The 21,184-nt window shown below is 52.3% G+C and overlaps 2 protein-coding genes and 1 non-coding gene across 4 annotated transcripts in view; 1 reads left to right on the top strand and 2 right to left on the bottom strand.

Moving 5' to 3' along the window:
* The window catches only part of CAND2 (cullin associated and neddylation dissociated 2 (putative)), a 29,182-nt gene extending 13,229 nt beyond the window's left edge, over positions 1-15,953 (top strand). Inside the window, exons 6-15 of one of the 2 annotated variants that reach the window (XM_057705185.1) lie at positions 31-136; positions 316-440; positions 2,130-2,422; positions 3,437-3,578; positions 3,927-5,429; positions 7,399-7,494; positions 10,301-10,470; positions 11,577-11,741; positions 12,699-12,806; positions 14,210-15,953. In XM_057705185.1, coding sequence (XP_057561168.1) covers positions 31-136; positions 316-440; positions 2,130-2,422; positions 3,437-3,578; positions 3,927-5,429; positions 7,399-7,494; positions 10,301-10,470; positions 11,577-11,741; positions 12,699-12,806; positions 14,210-14,437 — 2,936 coding nt within the window. In that variant the 3' untranslated portion in view covers positions 14,438-15,953. Of the gene's footprint in view, positions 1-30; positions 137-315; positions 459-2,129; positions 2,423-3,436; positions 3,579-3,926; positions 5,430-7,398; positions 7,495-10,300; positions 10,471-11,576; positions 11,742-12,698; positions 12,807-14,209 lie in introns of both variants that reach the window. The other variant, XM_057705183.1, reaches the window with a different exon arrangement.
* A 17-nt stretch (positions 15,954-15,970) lies between these two features.
* On the bottom strand, positions 15,971-20,803 carry RPL32 (ribosomal protein L32). Its single transcript, XM_057705186.1, has 4 exons — positions 20,658-20,803; positions 19,241-19,341; positions 18,418-18,599; positions 15,971-16,142 (listed from the first exon to the last, which is right to left on the bottom strand). Exons 2-4 carry the CDS (start codon positions 19,334-19,336, stop codon positions 16,013-16,015), a joined length of 408 nt encoding a protein of 135 aa, XP_057561169.1. The 5' UTR covers positions 19,337-19,341; positions 20,658-20,803; the 3' UTR covers positions 15,971-16,012.
* LOC130835397 (small nucleolar RNA SNORA7) lies at positions 19,414-19,553 on the bottom strand. Its single transcript, XR_009048886.1, has one exon. It is a non-coding gene; the product is annotated as a small nucleolar RNA SNORA7 (small nucleolar RNA).
* Positions 20,804-21,184: the final 381 nt, after the last annotated feature.

The following is a 21,184-nucleotide window of genomic DNA, read 5'->3' as shown; positions in this document are numbered from 1 at the left end:
CTTGTCTCAGTGACCCACCTGGCCCTGCAGGGACCCACCTGGACCGGCTGGTGCCCCTGGTGGAGGAGTTCTGCAACCTGGATGACGATGAGCTTCGGGAGTCCTGCTTCCAGGCCTTTGAGGCCTTCCTGAGGAAGTAGGTGCAGCAGGGGTGCTGGAAAACGGGGGCCCTGGGGTTTCTTTGAGAGGTTGATGGGGATGGGATGGGGACAGGATGCTGGCCTCAAAGCAGTCCGATCTCAGGACTCACCACTGAGCCCCACGTGCACCCCGTCCTGCCTGAGTCCCGCAGAGCTTCCCCACCCCGCTCCACAGGTGCCCCAAGGAGATGGGCCCTCACGTGCCCAACGTGACCAGCCTCTGCCTTCAGTACATAAAGCACGACCCCAACTATAACTACGACAGTGATGGGGAAGAGGAGCAGATGGAGACGGAGGATAGTGAGTTCAGTGAGCAAGGTGGGTGGCCAGCTTGTCCTTGGGCTGGTGGGTGGAAATGGGTGCAGCCTTCCTGTGAATCCCCCAGTCAAAGACAGGGGCTGCATCTGGTGCCCCCATCCTAATCCCAGCTCTTCCTTAGGCTCCAGCCCCGCCCTTGGAAATCTGGATCCTCTGTGGTCCCCACACTCTCTGATTGCACAGATCACAAGACAGTCGTAATTGCTGTTGTTTATTGAGCATCTCCTGATGTCCGAAGCACCTCATTTCATGTTCCTTCAAACCAGGCCCTGGAAAACCAGATACTTATTATCATCCCCGTATTTCAGACGTGGAAACTGAGACTTAGAGATATGCCTGGGGTAACACACCTAGGAAGTGACATAGCTAGGACTTGGAGCCATGTCTGCCAGACTTTTCCACCTCATGCTGCCATCTCTATACCCTTTTAGTTATGGGTTCCAAGAGCCATTGTTTTAACCCAGCAGAGTAAAGCTCTAATGGTGGAATGATTGGCACTGACGGGGGAGAGATACCTGAATGGGGAATGGACTCAACGGCTCCTTTCCTTCTGTGCGCGTGGGCCTGTCTTGTCACTCAGAGGGATGCTTCCGGGCCCTGGAGATATTGATGGAGGCCGGGGACTTAGGTCCTGATGGGTACTCAGAGCAAGATGGGGTGGTGGGAGACGGGATTGGACAGGCTTGTTGGCCTCAAATGCCCGGCCAAGGAGATTGGGCGGTTTCTTGTTAGTAACAGGGAGCTCGGGATGTTTCTTCATGGGTGACGTAGGGTGGAGATAACAAACAAGGGTCCATCAGAAAGGACACCTGCTAAGCTGACAAGACACACCAGGGGACCATCCACCTGGCCCACTGTGGCCTGTCCAGATGCGGTGCTCTGAGAGCCTGAGTTCTCTACAGAGCAGTGTGGGTAGGAACACACTGGCCTTTGGGCCTCTGCTGGGGTGTCCCAGGTAGGACCATCCCCCTCTGAGCCTCATGTGTGTCTCCCCAGGTGTATGAGTTGGCTTTGTGGGCCTCACTCATCTCTGCTGTTTCTAGCTGTGCGTCCTCAGGAAAGTCTTCATCCTCTCTGAGCCTTACTCGTATCATGCATAAAAGGGGCCTAAAGAGACCTTCATTCCTGAGGTGTGGTGAAGACTTGAGCTCTGGCCTCTCAGGGGAGCTTGGAGAGTGGAGAGCCACACAAACACAGCTTTTCCTTATTGGTAGTCCTGCTTGGCAGCCGGAATCAGGACCCTGTCAGGGGCAGGGGAGCTGTCACCTCTCCCTTCTGAAATCCCAGTGAATGAAACATCACACAGCCAGTCCTGAAACCAAGGGACGAGTCTTGTGGCCCACACGGATTCCCTAAGCCCTCACTGGAGGCTCGGGAGTCAGTTTTTCCCTGGCGTAGTCAAAACAACCAAGGGTCTAGAGGCAGAGGGAGGACCCTGGTTTACCTCCAGCTGTTTCCCTGCTTGGCGCCAGCCCTAGCACACAGTAGGTGCTCATTAGCCAGTAGATAACTTCGTAATAGTTACAAATAGTGACCACGGAAAGGTGAGGCCCCGGCCGAGCCCTCCTCGCTGTCACTTCTCACCCCTCCGTCCCGGGAGACCACGTGGGTGGGGCCGGCGGCTCCTGTGCCCAGTGCGCAGGGCTCCACAGTGTCTGGCTCCCACCCCAGAGAGCGAGGACGAGTACAGCGACGATGATGACATGAGCTGGAAGGTGCGCCGGGCAGCGGCCAAGTGCCTGGCGGCCTTGATCGGCTCGCGGCCTGACCTGCTGCCCGACTTCCACTGCACCCTGGCGCCCGCGCTCATCCACCGCTTCAAGGAACGCGAGGAGAATGTCAAGGCCGACGTGTTCGGGGCTTACATCGTGCTGCTGCGGCAGACGCGGCCCCCAAAGGGGTGGCTGGAGGCCATGGAGGAGCCCACCCAGACCGGCAGCAGCCTCCAGATGCTGCGAGGACAGGTGTGCCTGCCTGCCCCTGCCCCTGCCCTCCCTCCTGCTCACCACCCTTCCCTCCTCCATCTTCCCACCCTCCCACCGCCCCCGTCTCTCCACCTACCGAGTTGTGTGTATCGATCACCTGCTGTGTGTCAGGCCCTGTGTGTGAAGTGATGGGGCACAACAGGGAGCAAGACGGATGGCGTCCCCACCCCTGGACCACACAGTCTTGGGCAGATAGCCAACAGCACAAGGAGGGTGCCAGGCCACAGGAAGGGGGGTCCAGGTTTATTCTAAGAGAGTAGAATTATGGGATCCCACTCACATTTGGAAAAGCTCACTCTGGCTGCTGTATGGGGAATGGATTGTAATGGGCTGGAGACCGCCAGGAGGCCACTGCAGCTGTGCAGGTGAAAGGGCTTGGTGCCTTGAGCAGGGGCGAGGGGGACAGGTGGCCAGACTTGAGAGGTAGTTTTGGGGTTTGTAGGTGGATGTGGAAGGCAAGAGGCAGGGAGGTGTCATGTGACTTCCGGGCTCTGGCTAAAGCATGAAATGCAGTCCCTGTGATGGTGCAGGGTGGAGGAGGGGATGTTCTGTCCTGGACATTTATGTTCAGAGTCCTCGGATGCCCAAGTCAAGACGTCAGTGGGCAGTTAGCACACAAGCCTGGCGTCAGGGGTGTAGCTCTGGGAGTCATTGCTTCAGTGGAATCCGCACCTCGGGAGCGGATGAGCTCATGGGGGAGAGAATTTAGCTGGGGGAGGGAAAGGGGCCCCAGAGCTTCGCCTGGTGACCTTGACCAAGTTACTTCGGCTCTTTGTGTTTCCCATCTGTAAGGTGGATGCAGGACTAGAACCTGCCTCAGAGAGTAATTGCGGAATCAGGTGCCTGGTACAGAGCGAGTGATGGGAAGCTGGGGGCGGAATGATCTCTCCACACCAGGGTCCTCCGTGGGCAGGTGCCTGGGCAGAGCCCCTGACTAGTGGGTGTGGTGGGAGGTTCCTGGGTGGTCACTGACCTCCCCCTACCTGTCCACAGGTGCCTCTTGTGATCAAGGCCGTACAGCGGCAGCTTAAAGATCGGAGTGTCAGGGCCCGCCAGGGCTGCTTCAGCCTCCTCAGCGAGCTGGCAGGTGTCCTCCTGGGCAGCCTGGCAGAGCACATGCCCGTGCTGGTAGCAGGTAGGATGCACTGGAACCCAGTGCCTGCTGTTCTGGGCTTCTTCCTGAACCTAGACCCCAGCCCCTGATCCCTAAGGGTACCCCTGGTCAGCAACCTACAGTGGCTCCCCACTGCCAGCAATGAAAACATGGCTGCGGTGCAGGTTCTGTGTCCTGTTTTCAAATAGGTTTCCTGGCCTGTGTCCTCAGCCTGGCCCCGGCCAAGCCCTGACCTCTCAGAATCTGCTGCATAAGAGCCCAGGTGTCTGGGTCGAGCTCAGATGCCTGTGGGTGCTCCAGCCCTGCATCCAGGGAGGGCTGAGTTGGGTCAGGGTCTGTGGCCCGGTAACCTCGGCACCCACCCCTCAGGCATCGTCTTCTCGCTGGCGGACTGCTCCAGCTCCTCCACCATCCGGATGGACGCCCTGGCTTTCCTGCAGGGGCTGCTGGGCACAGAGCCGGCTGAGGCCTTCCACCCGCACCTGCCCACTCTCCTGCCACCTGTGATGGCCTGTGTGGCTGACCCTTTCTACAAGATCGCAGCTGAGGCCTTGCTGGTGCTCCAGGAGCTGGTGAGGGCCCTGTGGCCCCTGGACAGGCCTCGGACGCTGGACCCCGAGCCCTACGTTGGAGAGATGTCTGCGGCCACCCTGGCACGGCTTCGTGCCACTGACCTGGACCAGGAGGTGAAGGAGCGGGCCATCTCCTGCATGGGCCACCTTGTGGGCCACCTAGGTGACCGGCTTGGGGATGACCTGGAGCCGTCACTCTTGCTTCTCCTGGATCGCCTGCGGAATGAGATCACCCGGCTTTCTGCCGTCAAGGCGCTGACGCTGGTGGCCGTGTCGCCGCTGCAGATCGACCTGCAGCCCATCCTGGCCGAGGCGCTGCCCATTCTGGCCTCGTTCCTGCGCAAGAACCAGCGGGCACTGCGGCTGGCCACACTGGCCGCCCTGGCCGCCCTGGCCCAGAGCCAGGGCCTCGGCCTCCCACCATCCGCCGTGCGGGCCGTGCTGGCCGAGCTGCCTGCCCTGGTCAGTGAGAGCGACATGCACGTGGCCCAGCTGGCTGTGGACTTCCTCGCCACCGTGACCCGCGCCCAGCCGGCCTCGTTGGCGGAGGTCAGCAGCCCTGTGCTGGCAGAGCTGCTGCGGTTGCTGCGCTCGCCCCTGCTGCCGGCCGGCGTGCTGGCGGCCGCTGAAGGCTTCCTGCAGGCCCTGGTGGGGACCCGGCCGCCGTGCGTGGACTACGCCGAGCTCATCGGCCTGCTCACGGCGCCCGTTTACGAGCAGGCGGCGGACAGCGGGCCCGGCCTGCACAAGCAGGTGTTCCACTCTCTGGCCCGGTGCGTGGCGGCCCTCACAGCAGCCTGTCCCCAGGAGGCGGCGGGCACGGCCCACCGCCTGGTCTGCGATGCCAGGTCGCCCAGCTCAAGCCCAGGGGTTAAGGTCCTGGCGTTCCTGTCTCTGGCCGAGGTGGGCCAGGTGGCCGGGCCAGGTCCCCAGCGGGAGCTGAAGGAGGTGCTTCTGGAAGCCTTGGGCTCGCCCAGTGAGGACGTGAGGGCAGCTGCCTCCTACGCGCTGGGCCGCGTGGGCGCGGGAAACCTGCCTGACTTCTTGCCTTTCCTGCTGGGGCAGATGGAGGCCGAGCCCCGGCGGCAGTACCTGCTGCTGCACTCGCTCCGGGAGGCCTTGGGGGCCGCCCAGCCGGACAGCCTGAAGCCCTACGCCGAGGACATCTGGGCCCTGCTGTTCCAGCGCTGCGAGGGCGCCGAGGAGGGCACCCGGGGGGTGGTGGCCGAGTGCATCGGGAAGCTGGTCCTCGTCAACCCTCCATTCCTCCTGCCCCGGTTCCGGAAGCAACTTGCTGCAGGTAGGGGCACAGTGATGGGCAAAGGCAGCCCAGATCAGAGGTGGGCAGGGTGCCCGAGAGGTCCACACAGGGTGAGCTTGTTCAGGCGATTGGGTCTGAGAGTCACAGTGTTGATAAGATTCAGTGCAGGGGAGCTGTTAAAAACAGTATTTCCTGAGACTTAAAGGAAACACGGTGGGACCTTCATGTGGGACCCTCTGGGGTGGAGGGGACAGAATCCTTGATGTGTCCCTCCAGCAGATAAACTTTCACCTGCTACTCGGTGTGGACAGCAGCCTGGTGCTCCAGATAAAGGTCCGCAAAGGCAATTCTCTGAGGGGCCAGAAGCGGCAGCCTGCAGAGTGCAGTTCTCGGGCTAGCATAGCCAGGAGCAAATGTAAACGTGGACTAGAATTGGATGCCAGGCTCCAGGGTTTGGAGAGGGCTGGGCGGGGGTGGGGTGGCGGGGGTCAGGTCTTACGTCCTGGCGTCAGGATGTTCCGCAGCTCAGGGAGGAAGAAAGCTGGAAGGTGCGCTGTGGGCTCTTGGGCAAGTGAAAGCCGCTGAGAAGGAAGGGCCTCCAGGCCTCGAGCTGGTCAGCTGGTCTCCACAGGGTCAGTGGTTAGTTGACATAATGCAGCCAAAGTGCTTGGTATAGGTGATGGTACCTAATTAGTACCGTTAGTATCGGCGATCGTTGCTGGGTCAGTGATTCCGGTTAGGCCCTTACTGGGTTGCTGGGGTATAGGCAGCAGCTCTGGGCTGTCACCACTGTGTGGACAGGACAACCACGTTGAGGACATCGCCTGTTACGCTGCACAGGACTCTTCACGAGGAACCTGGGGAGGCAAGAGTCTTGGGATGAGGGGCAGCCCTGCCTTTCCTAAGCTCCGATGTGTTTAGGCCTCATGCCCACTGTTGAACCAGCTAACTGGTCACATTTCCCTTTCACCACCTGCCGCTGGGATGCTTAGTGCCAAATCAGCGGCCTGCTTCCCGCAAGTTCATGGACCTTTCTAGTTGCCCCTCACTCTGGTCTCCATCTCACTTTGTCCTTGGCCTCATTTTTCTTAATTCACTTAATCCTCTTCTGCGTGTGTTATCTTCAGCAGCCACGCTGAATCTTCTTAGGAGCCAGTCGGGATGGGAGGAGAAAGAGGGAAAAACTACAGGTCTGAAGTCAATCACTCACTCACTCACACCCTAGCACCAAATTGTAAACTTTCTCCTGAGTCCTGAACTAAAGTCTGCGGATGGAAACAGCCTTAATCCATTCAGTGCTGTGCACTAGGGGCAGCCGGAGGCGGAGAGGAGTGAGAGGCTGCCCATTTATTTCCTTCACACTAGTGGGAAATGTAGTCCCTTCCCTTTCTGCAGCTTCTCTACTCAGAAGGCAAGCAGAAACACAAAATTGGGCTCAGCCTGCTTGAAGGACAGATGCTTCCTCCTTGAGGAATGCAGGCCTGAGGGGGCCCAGAGACGGCTCAGAAGCAGCTGGTGAATTCTGGACGTGCTGTGTGACTTTATACGTGAATTTAACCTTTCTGATTTCTCTTTCCTCATCTGTAAAATGGAGACGAATAATCATTTTTATTAGTTATTTTAGTGAATATTGTATTATTTATTATTATTATCAACCAATGACTAGGATTAATTAATCCTGAGGATTAATTGAGATGATGTGTCTGAAAAATAGAACACAGCCCCAAGGCCTGGGCAGAGGTCTTTCTTCGGGTTCTGGTTCTCTGTTCGTGTCCTTGGTGCAGCTGCCTGAGAACTGGCAGTTGTACCCTCTCAGCTGCAGCAGGAAGAAATTCAGGGGAGATTCTGGGCTGCCAAGGAAAGTGGTGTCCAAAGATGGGGTGGGGGTTTGCATGGGGAGGGGGTGCAGTCCTGTCCCCCACGGAGGCGAGGGCAGCCTCGGCACCCTCTGGCCTGTGGGTGTCCGGGACCTGCCGTGCCCCCACCAATGCTGCCTCCCGTCCCGCAGGTCGGCCGCACACCCGCTGCACTGTCATCACAGCGGTCAAGTTCCTCATCTCGGACCAGCCCCACCCCATCGACCCTCTCCTGAAGACCTTCATCGGTGAGTACCTCCTCCCCTCTGCCCCCTTTGGTCCCCTCCACCCTGGTCTTGGGCTTGAGCTGATTTTTCTTACATGTTAGCCAAGAGGAGTTGGAGACCCGGGAGGCTGCCTCACCCATGACAGGCACTGGGGCCTGGGCTCAAATCCCTGCGCTGCCCTAGAATTGCTGGGTGGGCCCAGCATGTCCCTTCTGACTTCCAAGCCTCAGTTTCCTCATCTGTAAAATGGGCTTAAGAAATCCTTATCTGCACGTTCTCAGGTTGTTCTGCAGATGCCCTGCGTGACTTGGGAGGAACGCACTCCATGAACACATACTTAGAGGTAGAAGCCACAGCCTCTCCCTTGCATTGGCTCTGGCGAGCACCCAGCTGGGTAGGACTGCATGGGGGCTGGGGAGAGTGGCTCCCCAGCTCGTCCCCGGTCTGAGGGGCCTTCTGGCCTGAGGGGTCCAAACAGCCTGGCCTGTGGGCCTTCACCTGGACCACACCGGAGCCTGGCCTTCCTCATTCAGGCAGGGCAGCCTGGTGGAGTGTGGAGAGGTTTTGGAGTCCACCAGCCTTGGGTTCGAATCCTGGCTCTGCTGCTCAGGCTGTGTGAGCATGGACAGGACATCTTGTCCTCAGCTGTAAAATGAGGGTGCTGATCCCCACCTGCTGGTTTAAATATTTTTTAATTTTTGGCCGCACCGTATGGCATGTCGGATCTTAGTTCCCTGACCAGGGATAGAACCCCTGCCCCCTCCATTGGGAGCTTGGAGTCTTAACTGCTGGACCACCAGGGAAGAGGGACCAGTACTCTGGATTGGAGAACATGTCCAGAAACTGTAGCAATATCGTCAGAAGCTCGTTCACCCGACGTCCTGACCCAGCAGGCACACATTGCCTCCAGCCCTGATTTCCTGCATCTTGCCTGAGCTGCCCATGGCTGGCCCCCCACCCCACCCCCACCCGCCCCAAGGCCTCCACCTGGGTGTTTGGGTTTGTTGTTGTATGTTTTTGAGCCCTTGCTGTGCATCAGGTACCATGCTCGGCCTTTAACTATACCTCATCATGGTTCATCCTCACAGCCCCCCGTGTAGCCTGTTGCGCTGGCCCCGTTTTACAGATGAGGAAGTAAGGCTCAGAGAGGAGATTTGAACTCAGGTCTTGTCAGGCCCCCACAGCTGTGTTCTCACAGAGAGTGGGAACCTAGGAGCCAGCAGGGCACAGCAGAAGCAACCCAGAGCCACCAGCCCTGGGTTTGGAGCCTGCCCTGCTGGGAGACTGTGTTCTTCCCAGTGCGTCACATCAGGAGGCCCTTGATGGTGGTTTGTCCCGTGACTGCTGATGGTAACTCTGATCAACCGGTTAGGGTGGAGACTTCCAGCCTTCTTCATTTTAAAGTTACTTTTCCCTTTGGAATAAGTATTTTTGAGCCTATTGAAATATCTTCTTCCTCATCAAATTTTTGCCCATTACATTTTGCATCCATTGTGGTTTCTTGCCTGAGTAAGTGATTACTGAGAGTTGCTAAATGACAACTTTTTAATTCCAGCATTTCTTCCACATTTATTAGTTTGCATTTTGTTCTCAGGAATAACTTTCCCTTTTCTCCCATTTATTGATTCATTGATTTTTTTTTCATATCACTATAGACTCAGGGGTTCGCATTTCACTCAATGGGTTATAATCTATTACTGTCTTTTATTTATTTTGATTCCTAAAGTTGTCTCACATTTAGCCAGTGGGAGCCCTTCAAGCCGGTTCCTATGTTCTGTTGACATGTCTCCATCATCCTTTGAGCATAGCCTTACCTGTTGGCACAATAAGATGCTCCAGACTCATCTCAAACCTTTCCTGCCCCAGCCCTGGAACCAACCATTTCCCCAGGGAGCCCTGATTCCTTTTAGTGGAGCATGGTATTTCTCATATATGTTATATGGTAACACATATATACATGTGTTACCTCCTATTCCAGTCCAGCACCCCACGGTTCATGCTAGCCTTCTCCCTTTCCTTATACTCTTCTGTTACGGGAGAAACCCAGCTCCTGTATCAATAAGACAGTTACTCACTTAATTCTGGAATACGCAGAAGGTAGTCAGTCATGAGACTTGCTAATCCTTATCTGTGCAAAATCAGTATTTGTTTATAATTCTTTCGTCTTTAGCCTGAGGGCATCTTGCCACAATGCTTTGGAGGTTATTTAGGTGAGTTGTGTTCTCCTTCATAACCTGGGTGGTTATATTAATCACTTGAAATGCAGTTATGTTTTCCTTTTTTTAGGGATCCCTCCCATTCTTGCTTTTATTTATTTATTGAATATATAAAACATTAACATAATTATTAAAAAGTCTAACCCAAACAAAAAGGTATACTCAAAGAAATGCTGTGTGACTTTGTGTAGGTCTCTTTACCTCTCTGATCTTCAGGAGTCTCACCTGAAATAAAATCAAGTTAACATTTATAGAGTCCTCATTTGGTGCTCTGCTATGTGCTTTATAGACATCATCATATTTTAAGTCCTAAAACCAGTCCTACAGTGTAGGTACTGCTAGTACCCCCATTTTACAGATGAGGACATTGAGGCTGTCCAAGGTGCCAGAGTTAGGACATGATCAAGGCTGGATTTGAACCCAGGCCAGACTCAAGTCCACATTCTTATCTGGACTTTGAAGATTTATTGTGCAAAATAGATGCTCAATTCACATTTGTCCCCATTCAGCCAGGTCTGCACAGCTCCTGTTAACCAGATAAGCGAGGCGGGGTGGGGGCGGTTTGTGTTTGGCTGTGCCATCCCTCCCACCCCTTCTGGTCTTTCTGGCAGGAGAGTTCATGGAGAGCCTGCAGGACCCAGACCTGAACGTGCGCCGGGCCACCCTGGCTTTCTTCAACTCCGCCGTGCACAACAAGCCCTCGCTGGTCCGCGACCTGCTGGACGACATCCTGCCCTTCCTCTACCAGGAGACGAAGATCCGCCGGGACCTCATCCGAGAGGTGAAGCCATGGGAGGACAGAGCCGGGAGCCCTTGGGCCTGACTGCTGGGGCTGGAGCAAGGGTTAGGGTCAAGGTCATCAGCGCAGGTGCCAGCCCATGGGGTCAAGTTTGCCCCTCCACTTCCCGGCTGTGTGACCCTGGCCCGGGCAACCCAGTCCCCTCTGAGCCTCAGTTTCTCCTCACGGACAAAGGGAAGGAAATAACTGTGTCCACAATACAGAGCTGTTGAGAAGATTTAATGAGTTAAATCCTGCAAGTGCTCAGAACTGCTCCTGGCACACAGTCTGACTCAGTAGGTGTCGGCAGCTCTTATCACTCGACATTCGTCAGGTGCTCATGGAGCACCAGCCCTGCGTCCGGGCGCCAGGAACCAGACGTGAGCCACCAGGGAGCGCATGGCCTCTGAAGGAGAGGGACACTCTCTCTGCTGATTATTTAAGTTACTTAGGACCACGTGGTGAAGTCAGGATTTAAGAGGCAGAGATTAAAGGTGATTTAACAGCCAAGTCATTGCACAATATAATGAGAAGGTCTGAACCACCTTGCATCGCTGAGGAGGAGGACGTGACTCTGTTTCGAGGCATTAGGAAAGTTTCCCAAAAGGAAGGGACATTTGAACTGGGCTTTGAGGGGTGAGAAGGAGTATACCATTAAGAGCAGAGCCTTGTGGTTATAAAAACTTCGGAGAGTCCTGGGTTTTTATTTCTGGTTGAGCCACTTCCTAGCGTGGGCTCGTGTCCTTTGGCAGTTTAGTTAGCCATTCTGAGCCTTAGTTTCCTCATGTATTAAATGGAGTTAATGGTAACACTGTCTTCTTAGGACTGTTGTGATGGTTGAGTAAAATGTCCTTTGTTGAGCACTCAGCACAGTGCCCAGCACGTCATAACTGCTCAGTAGATTATAATAATTGTAATTACTGTCACTTATTATCAAAAAGCGTCACGGGCTGAGCAAAGGCATGGCGACTTGAGAGTCTAAGGCACGATTTGGGGATGGGACGCAGCACTGAACAACAGAGGGAGGGGTGCACAGCGGGAACCTGGGGAAGTGTCCCTATGCCCTGGGGCCACAGCCCCCAGCCCGCCCTCATCCCTCCCTCCTGCAGGTGGAGATGGGGCCCTTTAAGCACACAGTGGACGATGGGCTGGATGTGCGGAAGGCGGCCTTCGAGTGCATGTACTCGCTGCTCGAGAGCTGCCTGGGCCAGCTGGACGTCTGCGAGTTCCTGAACCACGTGGAGGACGGCCTGAAGGACCACTATGATATCCGGGTAGGACGAGCCCCATGCCGGACCCAGGCCCACCCCGCACGGAGGGGACAGCCAGGCGCCATGGGGCCCACCGCTTGTTTGTCCCCCACCCCTGCCCCAGGCACCCCCATGAAAATAGCTGCTTCTTCTTTAACAATAAGAAAAAGAACCCACGTTTCACACCTTTGGTGGGAGCCTACACTGGGCAAGCCCTTGGGAGGATGGTTTGACTAGAACTAGAAAAATGTAGAATTTAGAAATGTTTTAAAATTTAGAACTCTTAGACACTCCATGAACTGACTCCTGAAAATACATTCCGAGTTTTATGTGAGAGATGGTTCTCCACAGCTTTCTGGGAGTTGGAAAAAGCTGGCAGCTCCCAAAATGTCCACGCATGGGGAGCTGGCTCAGTAAACCAGGTACCTCCAGCCATGGGATCCCAGCGGCGCTAAAAAGACGGATCGGGATCTCTGTGCTGTTGTGGAAGGTGGCCAGGGCCCGCTGTTAGGTGATAAGTGGTAGAAGTTTGGGCCATTTTATTACTACCTGTCAGGGAGACAGGTTTTACTTTCTATCCTTCTTGTAGCTTTTTAATATATATATAATGAACATGAGTCACTTTGGTGATGAAAAACCAACGTAAAATAACCAGAAATGATTATGATTGTCTTCAAAGGTTTAGACACTATAAAAGCGGATCAAGACATGAATAGTAATCACCCCAAAGTTCCCTCCACGCAGAGAGAACCACTGTTGTGAATCTCAGTGTTTCCTAGGAAAATGCAAAAAAGCTTCCCTCAATTTAGTCAACCAGTATTTGGTGAGTGCCAGCACACACAGGTCAGTGTGGCAGGCAGGCTGGCTGCTGGAGTTTGGACTTGAGCTCCAGATTGGGTGCAGACCTCTGCTCTTCCTCAGGGCCTGCTCCTTTTGGTTCTGGGCCATTTCACCAAGAACTGTCTCCTTTCTCCTGGGCAGATGCTGACCTTCATCATGCTCGCCCGACTGGCTACCCTGTGTCCTGTGCCCGTCCTGCAGAGGGTGGACCGGCTCATTGAGCCCCTCAGGGCCACGTGCACTGCCAAGGTGAGCCCCCTGCCCAGGCCTGGGTGCACCTGCTGGGTTCATAGTTCATACTACTATTTACTGATAATCTGCGGTACAGGTGGTGTATGAAGTGCTTTAGTCAATCATTATCATTGCCCTACAAAGTACTTCTTATTTTTACTGTTATATACACAGGGGAACGAAAGTTCAGAGAGGTTAAGTTATTGACCGAGGCTACAGTTAGTAAATTGCAGAGCTGGGATTCAAACCTAGCTCTGTCCTTCACTCATGAAACATTTCCTGAGTGTCAGGCCTTCTGCAGGGTACTAGAGATGCAACACTGAACTTGGTGGACTCTCTCCTCACACATCCTAATTGGGAAACTGAGTCAGACCCCTAGAAGGATAGAAATCACTGATTGATTGATATAGGGCTGTTAGCCTGGAGTGCCTCAAGGTCCAGGGAGGAACTGCTGGAACAGAAGGGTCACGGAAAGCTGTCGTGTTGAGAGAGAGCCTGTCACACCCAGGGGCACCCAGTAAATACCTGCTGAATGCAAGAACTAATTTGGGTTTTGGAAGGGTAGTAATTAACCAAAAAGAAGGCAGAGTGTTTTATGTATTTATGGCTGTGTTGGGTCATCATTGCTGGGTGAGGGCTTTCTCTAGTTGTGGCGAGTAGGGGCTACTCTTTGTTGCAGTGCATGGGCTTCTTATTGCAGTGGCTTCTCGTTGCAGAGCTCGGGCTCTAGGCATGTGGGCTTCAGTAGTTGTGGCTTACAGGCTCGGTAGTTGTGGTGCATGGGCTTATTTGCTCTGCGGCATGTGGGATCTTCCTGGCCCAGGGCTCGAACCTGTGTCCCCTGCATTGGCAGGCGGATTCTTAACCTCTGTGCCACCAGGGAAGCCCAAGGCAGAGTATTTTAGATGAGAGCTTAAAGAGGGGTCACAGCTCTTAGGGGGCAGAGCTATTTGAACCCAGGACTGTCCTGCCCCAATGCCAAGCTTTTCACCTGTACCTGAGCCTCTTCAGGGAAGAGCCTGAGTGTTGTCTGGGCTGAGTCGTGGAGTGTCCTCAGAGCAGAACAGGCAGAATCTGGTCTTTATTTCATAAGCAGTGGGGAAATTCCTAAGATTGTCTGAATAAGTGGGAAAGGTAGGGGATAAAGCAACGGAAAGCAAGCCATGCATCTTTGGAAATCTACTGCCCAGCTTGACTGCAGAATGGGTTGCAGATGCAAGGACTTGAGTGGGGGGGAAGAGGCCAGCTAGAGGGCTGTCACAGCAACCCATTCATTAAGTCCGATGGTGCCAAGAGCCTGCTTTAAGCGCAGTAAAGAGAGAGGAGATGGGACTTGAGCTAGGGAAGATGACAGGTGACCAGTGAAGTGCAAGGGCAAGTTCATTAAAGGATGGCTCTTTGTTCATTGCTTCCCACTTTAGGTCAAAGCTGGTTCTGTCAAGCAGGAGTTTGAAAAGCAAGATGAACTGAAGCGCTCTGCGATGAGGGCAGTGGCCGCCCTGTTGACCATCCCTGAAGTGGGGAAGAGCCCCATCATGGCTGACTTCTCGTCCCAAATTCGATCCAACCCTGAGCTGGCTGCCCTTTATGAAAGCACCCAGAAGGATTCTGCTTCAGCCCCCAGCACAGACTCCATGGAGCTCAGCTAGTGCTCGCCCCACCCCCGCCAGAGGACCCCAACTCACAAGGAGGCCCACTGAAGCCAGAGCCTCACCCTCCCAGCACCACAGGCCTCACTTCTGCCCTTTATCCATCTCACTGCGGGCCCTCCCTCTCCTGGTTGGGCACCTTCTCCAGGGACCCCAAGGACCCTGGTCAGAGATGCAAGACTGCCAACAGTTGGCCCCTTTACCTCAGGACGGCCATTCAAAGGGAGTATGTTAGTTCCTCCAAACCTCCCAGGAAGATGGACGTGACTTCACTCTGGTCAGCCTGGCTCCTCCAAACCGGGGGTCCCAGCCTCACCAAGTATGTAGCATTTAGAAAAGGTTAGGAGGCAGCTGGCTGGCCTTCCTCCCCGCTACTGTCCCAGATGCGTCACTCACACCACTCCCACACCCTCCCCTGATCTGATCGGCCAAAAATTAGTGCTTTGGCTGCGCGTCTTAAAAACCCAGGTACCTCCCTGAGCTATTCACTTTAGAATACAAAATGCTTTGTTTCCAGTTGGCAGCGATAAATCAGAAATGTGTATTATTTTTGCAGGGGCAGGTGAGTGGGGTAGGGAATAGATTTTTTTTCTAATCCCAAAACTATGTAGCAAACTGGGAAACAGGAAGTACAAAGGAAAACGTAAGATCCACGTTTCATGTCCCATCAAGGTGTAACCAGATGATTTGTGAACACATCCTTACTAGTTTTTAGTATCAAGGACACAGAGCCACTGAATGACAGGCCAAAGAATTTTCTGCTATCCCAGGTTAATAAAGGACAGATGCTGAATTACTATTTTCTCTGCACAATTCCTCTAGTGAGTAGTCAAGACTACCTGAATGCTTCCCAAGTCAATGCAAAGAAATGATGAAATGAACAGCTGACTCAACAAATGTTTCAGACTAAGTCTTGAACAGGAGGTGGTCAAATTATCTGCACTCTGGTTATATTAAAACTCCCGTAGATTCTACAACCAGAATGCGGATAATTTTTGACTCACCCTTGTATAAGACATTTATCTACTAGAACTAAGGGTCTTAAACCCTATCTTGTGCTAGAGTGCCACATGCCCTGTCCCATGTTACCTGTGCTACCACTTAATACCATGTCTTGGAAAAATGGCCTCATAAAACAGCTAAATTGTAGGTACTGCTAACTAAGGTCTAGGGCTGTAGTTGAAAAGGAAACTTGATTGTCCTCCATCTTCACAAGAACCACACAGGGTAACTTCTAGCTTTACAAAGTGAGGCCAGAAACGACTACTTGCTCCAAGGTGCAAGGTTCTTCAATCTGGGGTCTCAGAACCTACCTTGGTCTGAGGGCCACATCTTCCCAAGTCCACCTGGAGCTGACCAAGGCTGGTCTGGGCACCTGAGGCCTGTGCCCTGTGCCGGAAGGATCACATGTTCTTTACAAACCCCTTCCAAACAAAAGGTTCCATAGAGCACCAACAGGCAAAACAACAATCTCTGTGACAAGCTGTCAAACAAACTGAGGAGTAAAACCAAGGGGGAAATGCCAGATGGCCGAGTTTTATGGTTTTATTAACATAAAATGTGCACACGAGCTGTCTATTCATTTTCTTCGCTGCGCAGCCTGGCGTTGGGGTTGGTGATTCTGATGGCCAGCTGGGCTGCTCTTTCCACAATGGCTTTGCGGTTCTTGGAGGAGACGTTGTGAGCAATCTCAGCACAGTAAGATCTGGAAGAGAATTTGTACGTGCATAAGGAGGCCAGCTTGGAACACACTCGTGTGTTCCACTGGGAAGGCAACAGCTTTGGTCACTTTGCCTCCGGAGCCACAGCACTGAACAAAGGGGCTGCTGACTCCCCTAATTCCATGGTACTAGCAGCAAGGCTCTTAAGTGTTCTCCAGTATTGACCCCTCTCATTTAATTCTCCCAGCGGCCTTATAATCCAGGTAGCGCCTCCATTTTACAGACGAGGAAACCAAGGCCCACAAACTAGAAGTGAACAACCCTAACTCTAGGTTCAAAGGCTCTCCCTCAATCCTTTGGGCCAGCCTGCCCAGCTCAAGGCAGTCTCAGGGAGCTTGAACTTGCCCATGAAAAGTTTAGGTACTTTCTGCAAAGCAGCCAACAGCAAAACCCAACAGTCTGATTAAGCCAAGGGCTCCCCAGCCCAGACAGCAAACATTTATGTGTTTGCTGCAGACAAAATCCAAGTTGAAAAGTAACAATGCCTAAATTCACCCAACGAATGACAACACCTTCATTTCCTGAGCTCCTGCCAGGGACTGTTCTAACCATTCATTCCTTCATAGCCACACCACACCCCAGTTTAACAGCAAATTGGCCTAATGAGCACATTTCAGTAAAGCAGTGATTTATGAAGCCATCAACAGTGGATTAAGGCACTCTAAGGAATTAGAGGAGGAATTTCAGCAAGGAGAGAGAGGAATAAGATTCTAAGGAGTGATTAAATAAGGCAGTGAGCACAGTTCTTTTCAAGAACTCAGCTTCATTTAACAAGAGATCAATCCAGAGAAAGAACTTTGTTTTATATAAAGATGTCCACTCAAGTCCAATATCTTAAAATATTTTCCCTAATCTTTATTTTCAAGACTTAAGTTGCATCACACTTTTCATCTTTTTTCGAAAACTCCCCAGGTCCTCATCTGTGTGTATTTAATAATCACAATCGCAAAAAAAAAAAAAAAAAATCACAATCACACCGTATATATTTAAAGTACTTTCTGCGAGGGCATTTTCCACACATGACCACTGTCTTTAACGTATGCACATTCCACCTGGTGCTTGTACCCCCACCATTAACCAATTATATGTTCAGTTACTGCCGCAATGATCAGCTTACACTTTCCCTACTTTTCAATTATTTAAGGATAAATGCCCAGAAATGGAACTTGTGAATCAAATTAGATTCGGAGTATTTCTATGGCTCTTGATACAAACTGCCAAGCTGCTATTAAGACTTATCTTTATGGCAACCAGCAACATTTACACCATAATCATCTTTGCTACACAATACGTATTAAATTGCATCTTTCTGTCACAAGTCTCTATCAACCTGCTTACTGTGGTTTGGGCATCCAACGTTAATTCCTACGCTCATGTTTTTCTAAATATTTCCAGCATTTTCAAGGCCTGGCTAAATTTCTGACCTAGAGAAACTCAACCAAAAGTGAGAATAATGGTTATTACTTGTGTATACAGTTACTACAGGTAAAAGATCCCTGTAAACATACATAGGCACAGATGTTACTAGTCACTCTCCACATCCTTTCTAACACTTAGAAAATGCAGTTGTAGCTCCTGCTTTAATAGTAAGGGAAGAAAACACAAACTGTCCTCTGCTTAACCAAAAAATACCATTCCCCCCCAATCCAGATTAAAACTATCTAAATCACTGCCCATGAGAAATTTTTTCTCATCCCACTGCCTAATTTGGCCCTAAGGAGACCAGAAAGTCTTACATCTTACAGAGCTCGCCAGGTGTCTACATTTCTCAAAACACTTAAAATAATGCTGTGAACCCCCATGCCCTCTTGCACTCCTACAACTCTGTGTAATCTGTCCTCTCTGCCTGCAGCCTTCTCCTCTTTTCTCCACTTCAGATCAGAGCTCCAAATCAGGCAGCAACTCCTCTACTCCTAGTTTTCTGAAGATTCCTGTGTGTCCCTTAGGTCTGAGGCTACATTTCACACCTCCCCGCTTTAAGTACTGCTCTGGAAATGAAGGCCAGAGGACACTGCAGCAGCTGCAGTGTCAAGCAAAGTCATTGACCCTTTTCAGGCCCTGGGTATGTACACTTTTCAGGACAACCATCTCCCATGTCTCCAGCAAAGGAAACATTCTGAAGTCCCCAACAAGCAATCCCCAAGCTCCTTAGAACACATGACTCCTCCAGATGTGTTCTAGAAGTGTTAGAGTCCCCACCCAAACTGCTCACACACACAGGCTTCTGACACCTGAACCCAGAGGTGGGACCCAACTCACTTGTTGCACATCAGCAGCACTTCAAGCTCCTTGACGTTGTGGACCAGGAACTTCCGGAAGCCGCTGGGCAGCATGTGCTTTGTTTTCTTGTTACTCCCGTAACCAATGTTGGGCATCAAGATCTGGCCCTTGAATCTCCTGCGTACCCTGTTGTCAATGCCTCTGGGTTTCCGCCAGTTCCGCTGAAAGAAAACACATGGTTAGTGTCTGTGTTTTCTCCAAAAGGAAGAGTCCACCAACTCTTCCTTTTGGAGAAAAAGGGGACCAGCTGAAAAGGGAATGTGCCAAATGGTAGTTGTCTTTGGGTAACAGGATTTCACTACATTTTTCCTGGTGGAAAAAAATCAGAGTTCCTGCATCTGACCAGGAGAATGCAGACCCATATTCACACTCCTTCCAAGCAAAGGAAAAGCAGACTACATACTGATGGAATGTCAGGGAACTGTGTATAAAGTAAGATGAAGAGCATGGCTTTCAATATTGCACTCAACAACTAAGTTTTCTCATCTATGAAATAAGCATAATCTGTCTCTCACTGTCATAAGACCACCTGGAACATAACAAATATAAGCCTCCAGACACCTCAAAACAAGCAAGGGTCCAGTCATTTAAATTGCAAATTACATATCAAGAGACCAAGTGCCAGTAAGAGAGGAACATCTGGGATTCTAGACAGCTCTGCCACCAGCCACAGACCAGTTCTTCTACCGAAGGTCATCTGAGCTGGAGATGTCAAAAACCCAACAGCCTGTTCAGGAACCCAACAACCTGTTCAGGAACCCCTTTCTTCACCCAACACACACTTCCATCCTGGGCTATATACCTTAATCTTGACATATCGGTCTGACTGGTGCCGGATGAACTTCTTGGTCCTCTTTTTGACAATCTTGGGCTTCACCAGGGGTCTGAGGGCGGCCATGATGCCTTCAAGAGAGAAGAGACCATGTCAAAGAAGAGTCTTGGAAGGAGGCTTTCCCACCCAGCTCAGGGCTTGAACTCTGTTGCAGAGCGTCTTCCAATCACCAGCTACTGAACAAACTGGGAATGGAATGGGTACCTCTGCCAGGCTTGTTTTCCCTCCCGACTCCGAAGCTGGCAGAATACTAGCCATTCTCCAGATGCGATCCTGGGAGGTCAGGGGTCACCTTGCCCAGTCAAAGCCAAGAAAGAATGCTGACAGCTGACCGAAAACAATTAACCCCAAAGGGAAAGCTTGCAAAGGGGCAGCAAATCCCATTCTACAAAATGTCCCAACCCCGAGACGGCCCAATTGCCGGCTTTGGGCCATCTACGTGAACTTGAATCTCAGTTTTCTCACCTTTTAAATGGAGATATTGCACACTGAACAACTGCAGTGCAGGGACCACAGCAGATGTGCAGTAAACAGAAACCAGTAATTCCCCTAAGGTGCTGCAATGTGACACCCTTAAAAGATACGCAAAACCCTGATGTGCTTCTAAAATGCCTCTAGGCCTTCGAACATACTGCTCCACCTGGACATCATCCGAGTACCAGCTTTAAAGTTACCTGCCTCAAAGTGGCCTTCCCGGCTACCCTATCTTTTCTGCTGAAGCACCCTTTCTGTTCTTTTCACCACCATCGATTTCTCTGTTCAACACACATCAGGTAGTCATGGAATAAATATCCAACAAATGAACTTCCCCCCATCCCCAATGATTTCCTCAAAGGCCAGGATGCAGTTTCACCTTCCCAAAAATCCTGACGCGCTACCATAATTTCGGTTAGTTGAACTATTCGACTCGCGGCTCGATTTTTTTTTTGGTTTCTGGAGGTCCCGCCACCGTGGCAACCCCAATGCCAGAGGGAAGAGAGCTTCGAGCAGCAAAAACAGAATGCACATGGGCAGACAACATTAAGCGAGGTGACTGGAGGACCAGGAGGTTTTGCCGGACCGCCCCCGCCCCTCCCCCGTCGCTCCACGGCCCTCAGGAGCGCCCTTAATCTGGACCAAACCGGCGCCCTGCGCCCCCAGGACTCAAACAAGCTGTCCGCAGCTCTGACTGACCCCAGGCGGCCTCCGTAGGAGGGCAAGCGGCCCTGGGAAGCAAACCTCCATCACCCGCCGGGCCGCTTCGCTCTGTTCCTGTACGTGCTGCAGCCAACCAACACAGGCAATACCCACCCAGACAAGTGCTCGGAAGGACGGGCCTCCTCGGTAGAGGAGTGATAGGGCCAGATGGAGACCGCAGAGACGCGGATTGCCAACGATTAAAACTCACCGAGTAGGAGATGGCTGCCACCTCCGTAAGCAGCGCGGAGGAAGAGAGGGGAAGGTGGCACGCGAGGGCTGATGGGACTTCACCTTTGGGTCCCGGCAGGGAGAAGGCGCGCACTTCCGGCTTTTGGTCCTTCGAAGATACTAAAGACACGTCAGAGAAATAATACTGAAAAAAAGTCGAGGCCACTTGTGTTTTCCTAGATATTAATATCCATAAGTATTACTAAAAAATTTCATGCCTGTCGTTGGGACTACGTAGAAATTTGGACTTCTTTTTGAGCGTCTAAGACCTGGTGAGGAAGCATCCACTTCCGCCAGGAATTGAAGCCGTCCCTCCCGAGGATAATGCAGCTTTTAGATTATTTCCGCCCGCGTTTCTTCCTCCGACAGGCGCCTCTTAGTGGCCAGGAGGGAACAAAACAGCGACAGTCTAACAATTCTCTCACGTGAATTTATAAATAATAATGAGACTGTAACAGCTCTCGTTCAGTGGGCCTCGCACAGTTCCAGGAGGTAGTTCTATTAGTT

The sequence above is a fragment of the Hippopotamus amphibius genome, chromosome 13 (genome assembly GCF_030028045.1).
Source record: "Hippopotamus amphibius kiboko isolate mHipAmp2 chromosome 13, mHipAmp2.hap2, whole genome shotgun sequence".
Classification (NCBI taxonomy): domain Eukaryota; kingdom Metazoa; phylum Chordata; class Mammalia; order Artiodactyla; family Hippopotamidae; genus Hippopotamus; species Hippopotamus amphibius.
Note: the sequence above shows the minus strand (reverse complement) of the source record. Positions and strands in the feature narration are given on the sequence as shown.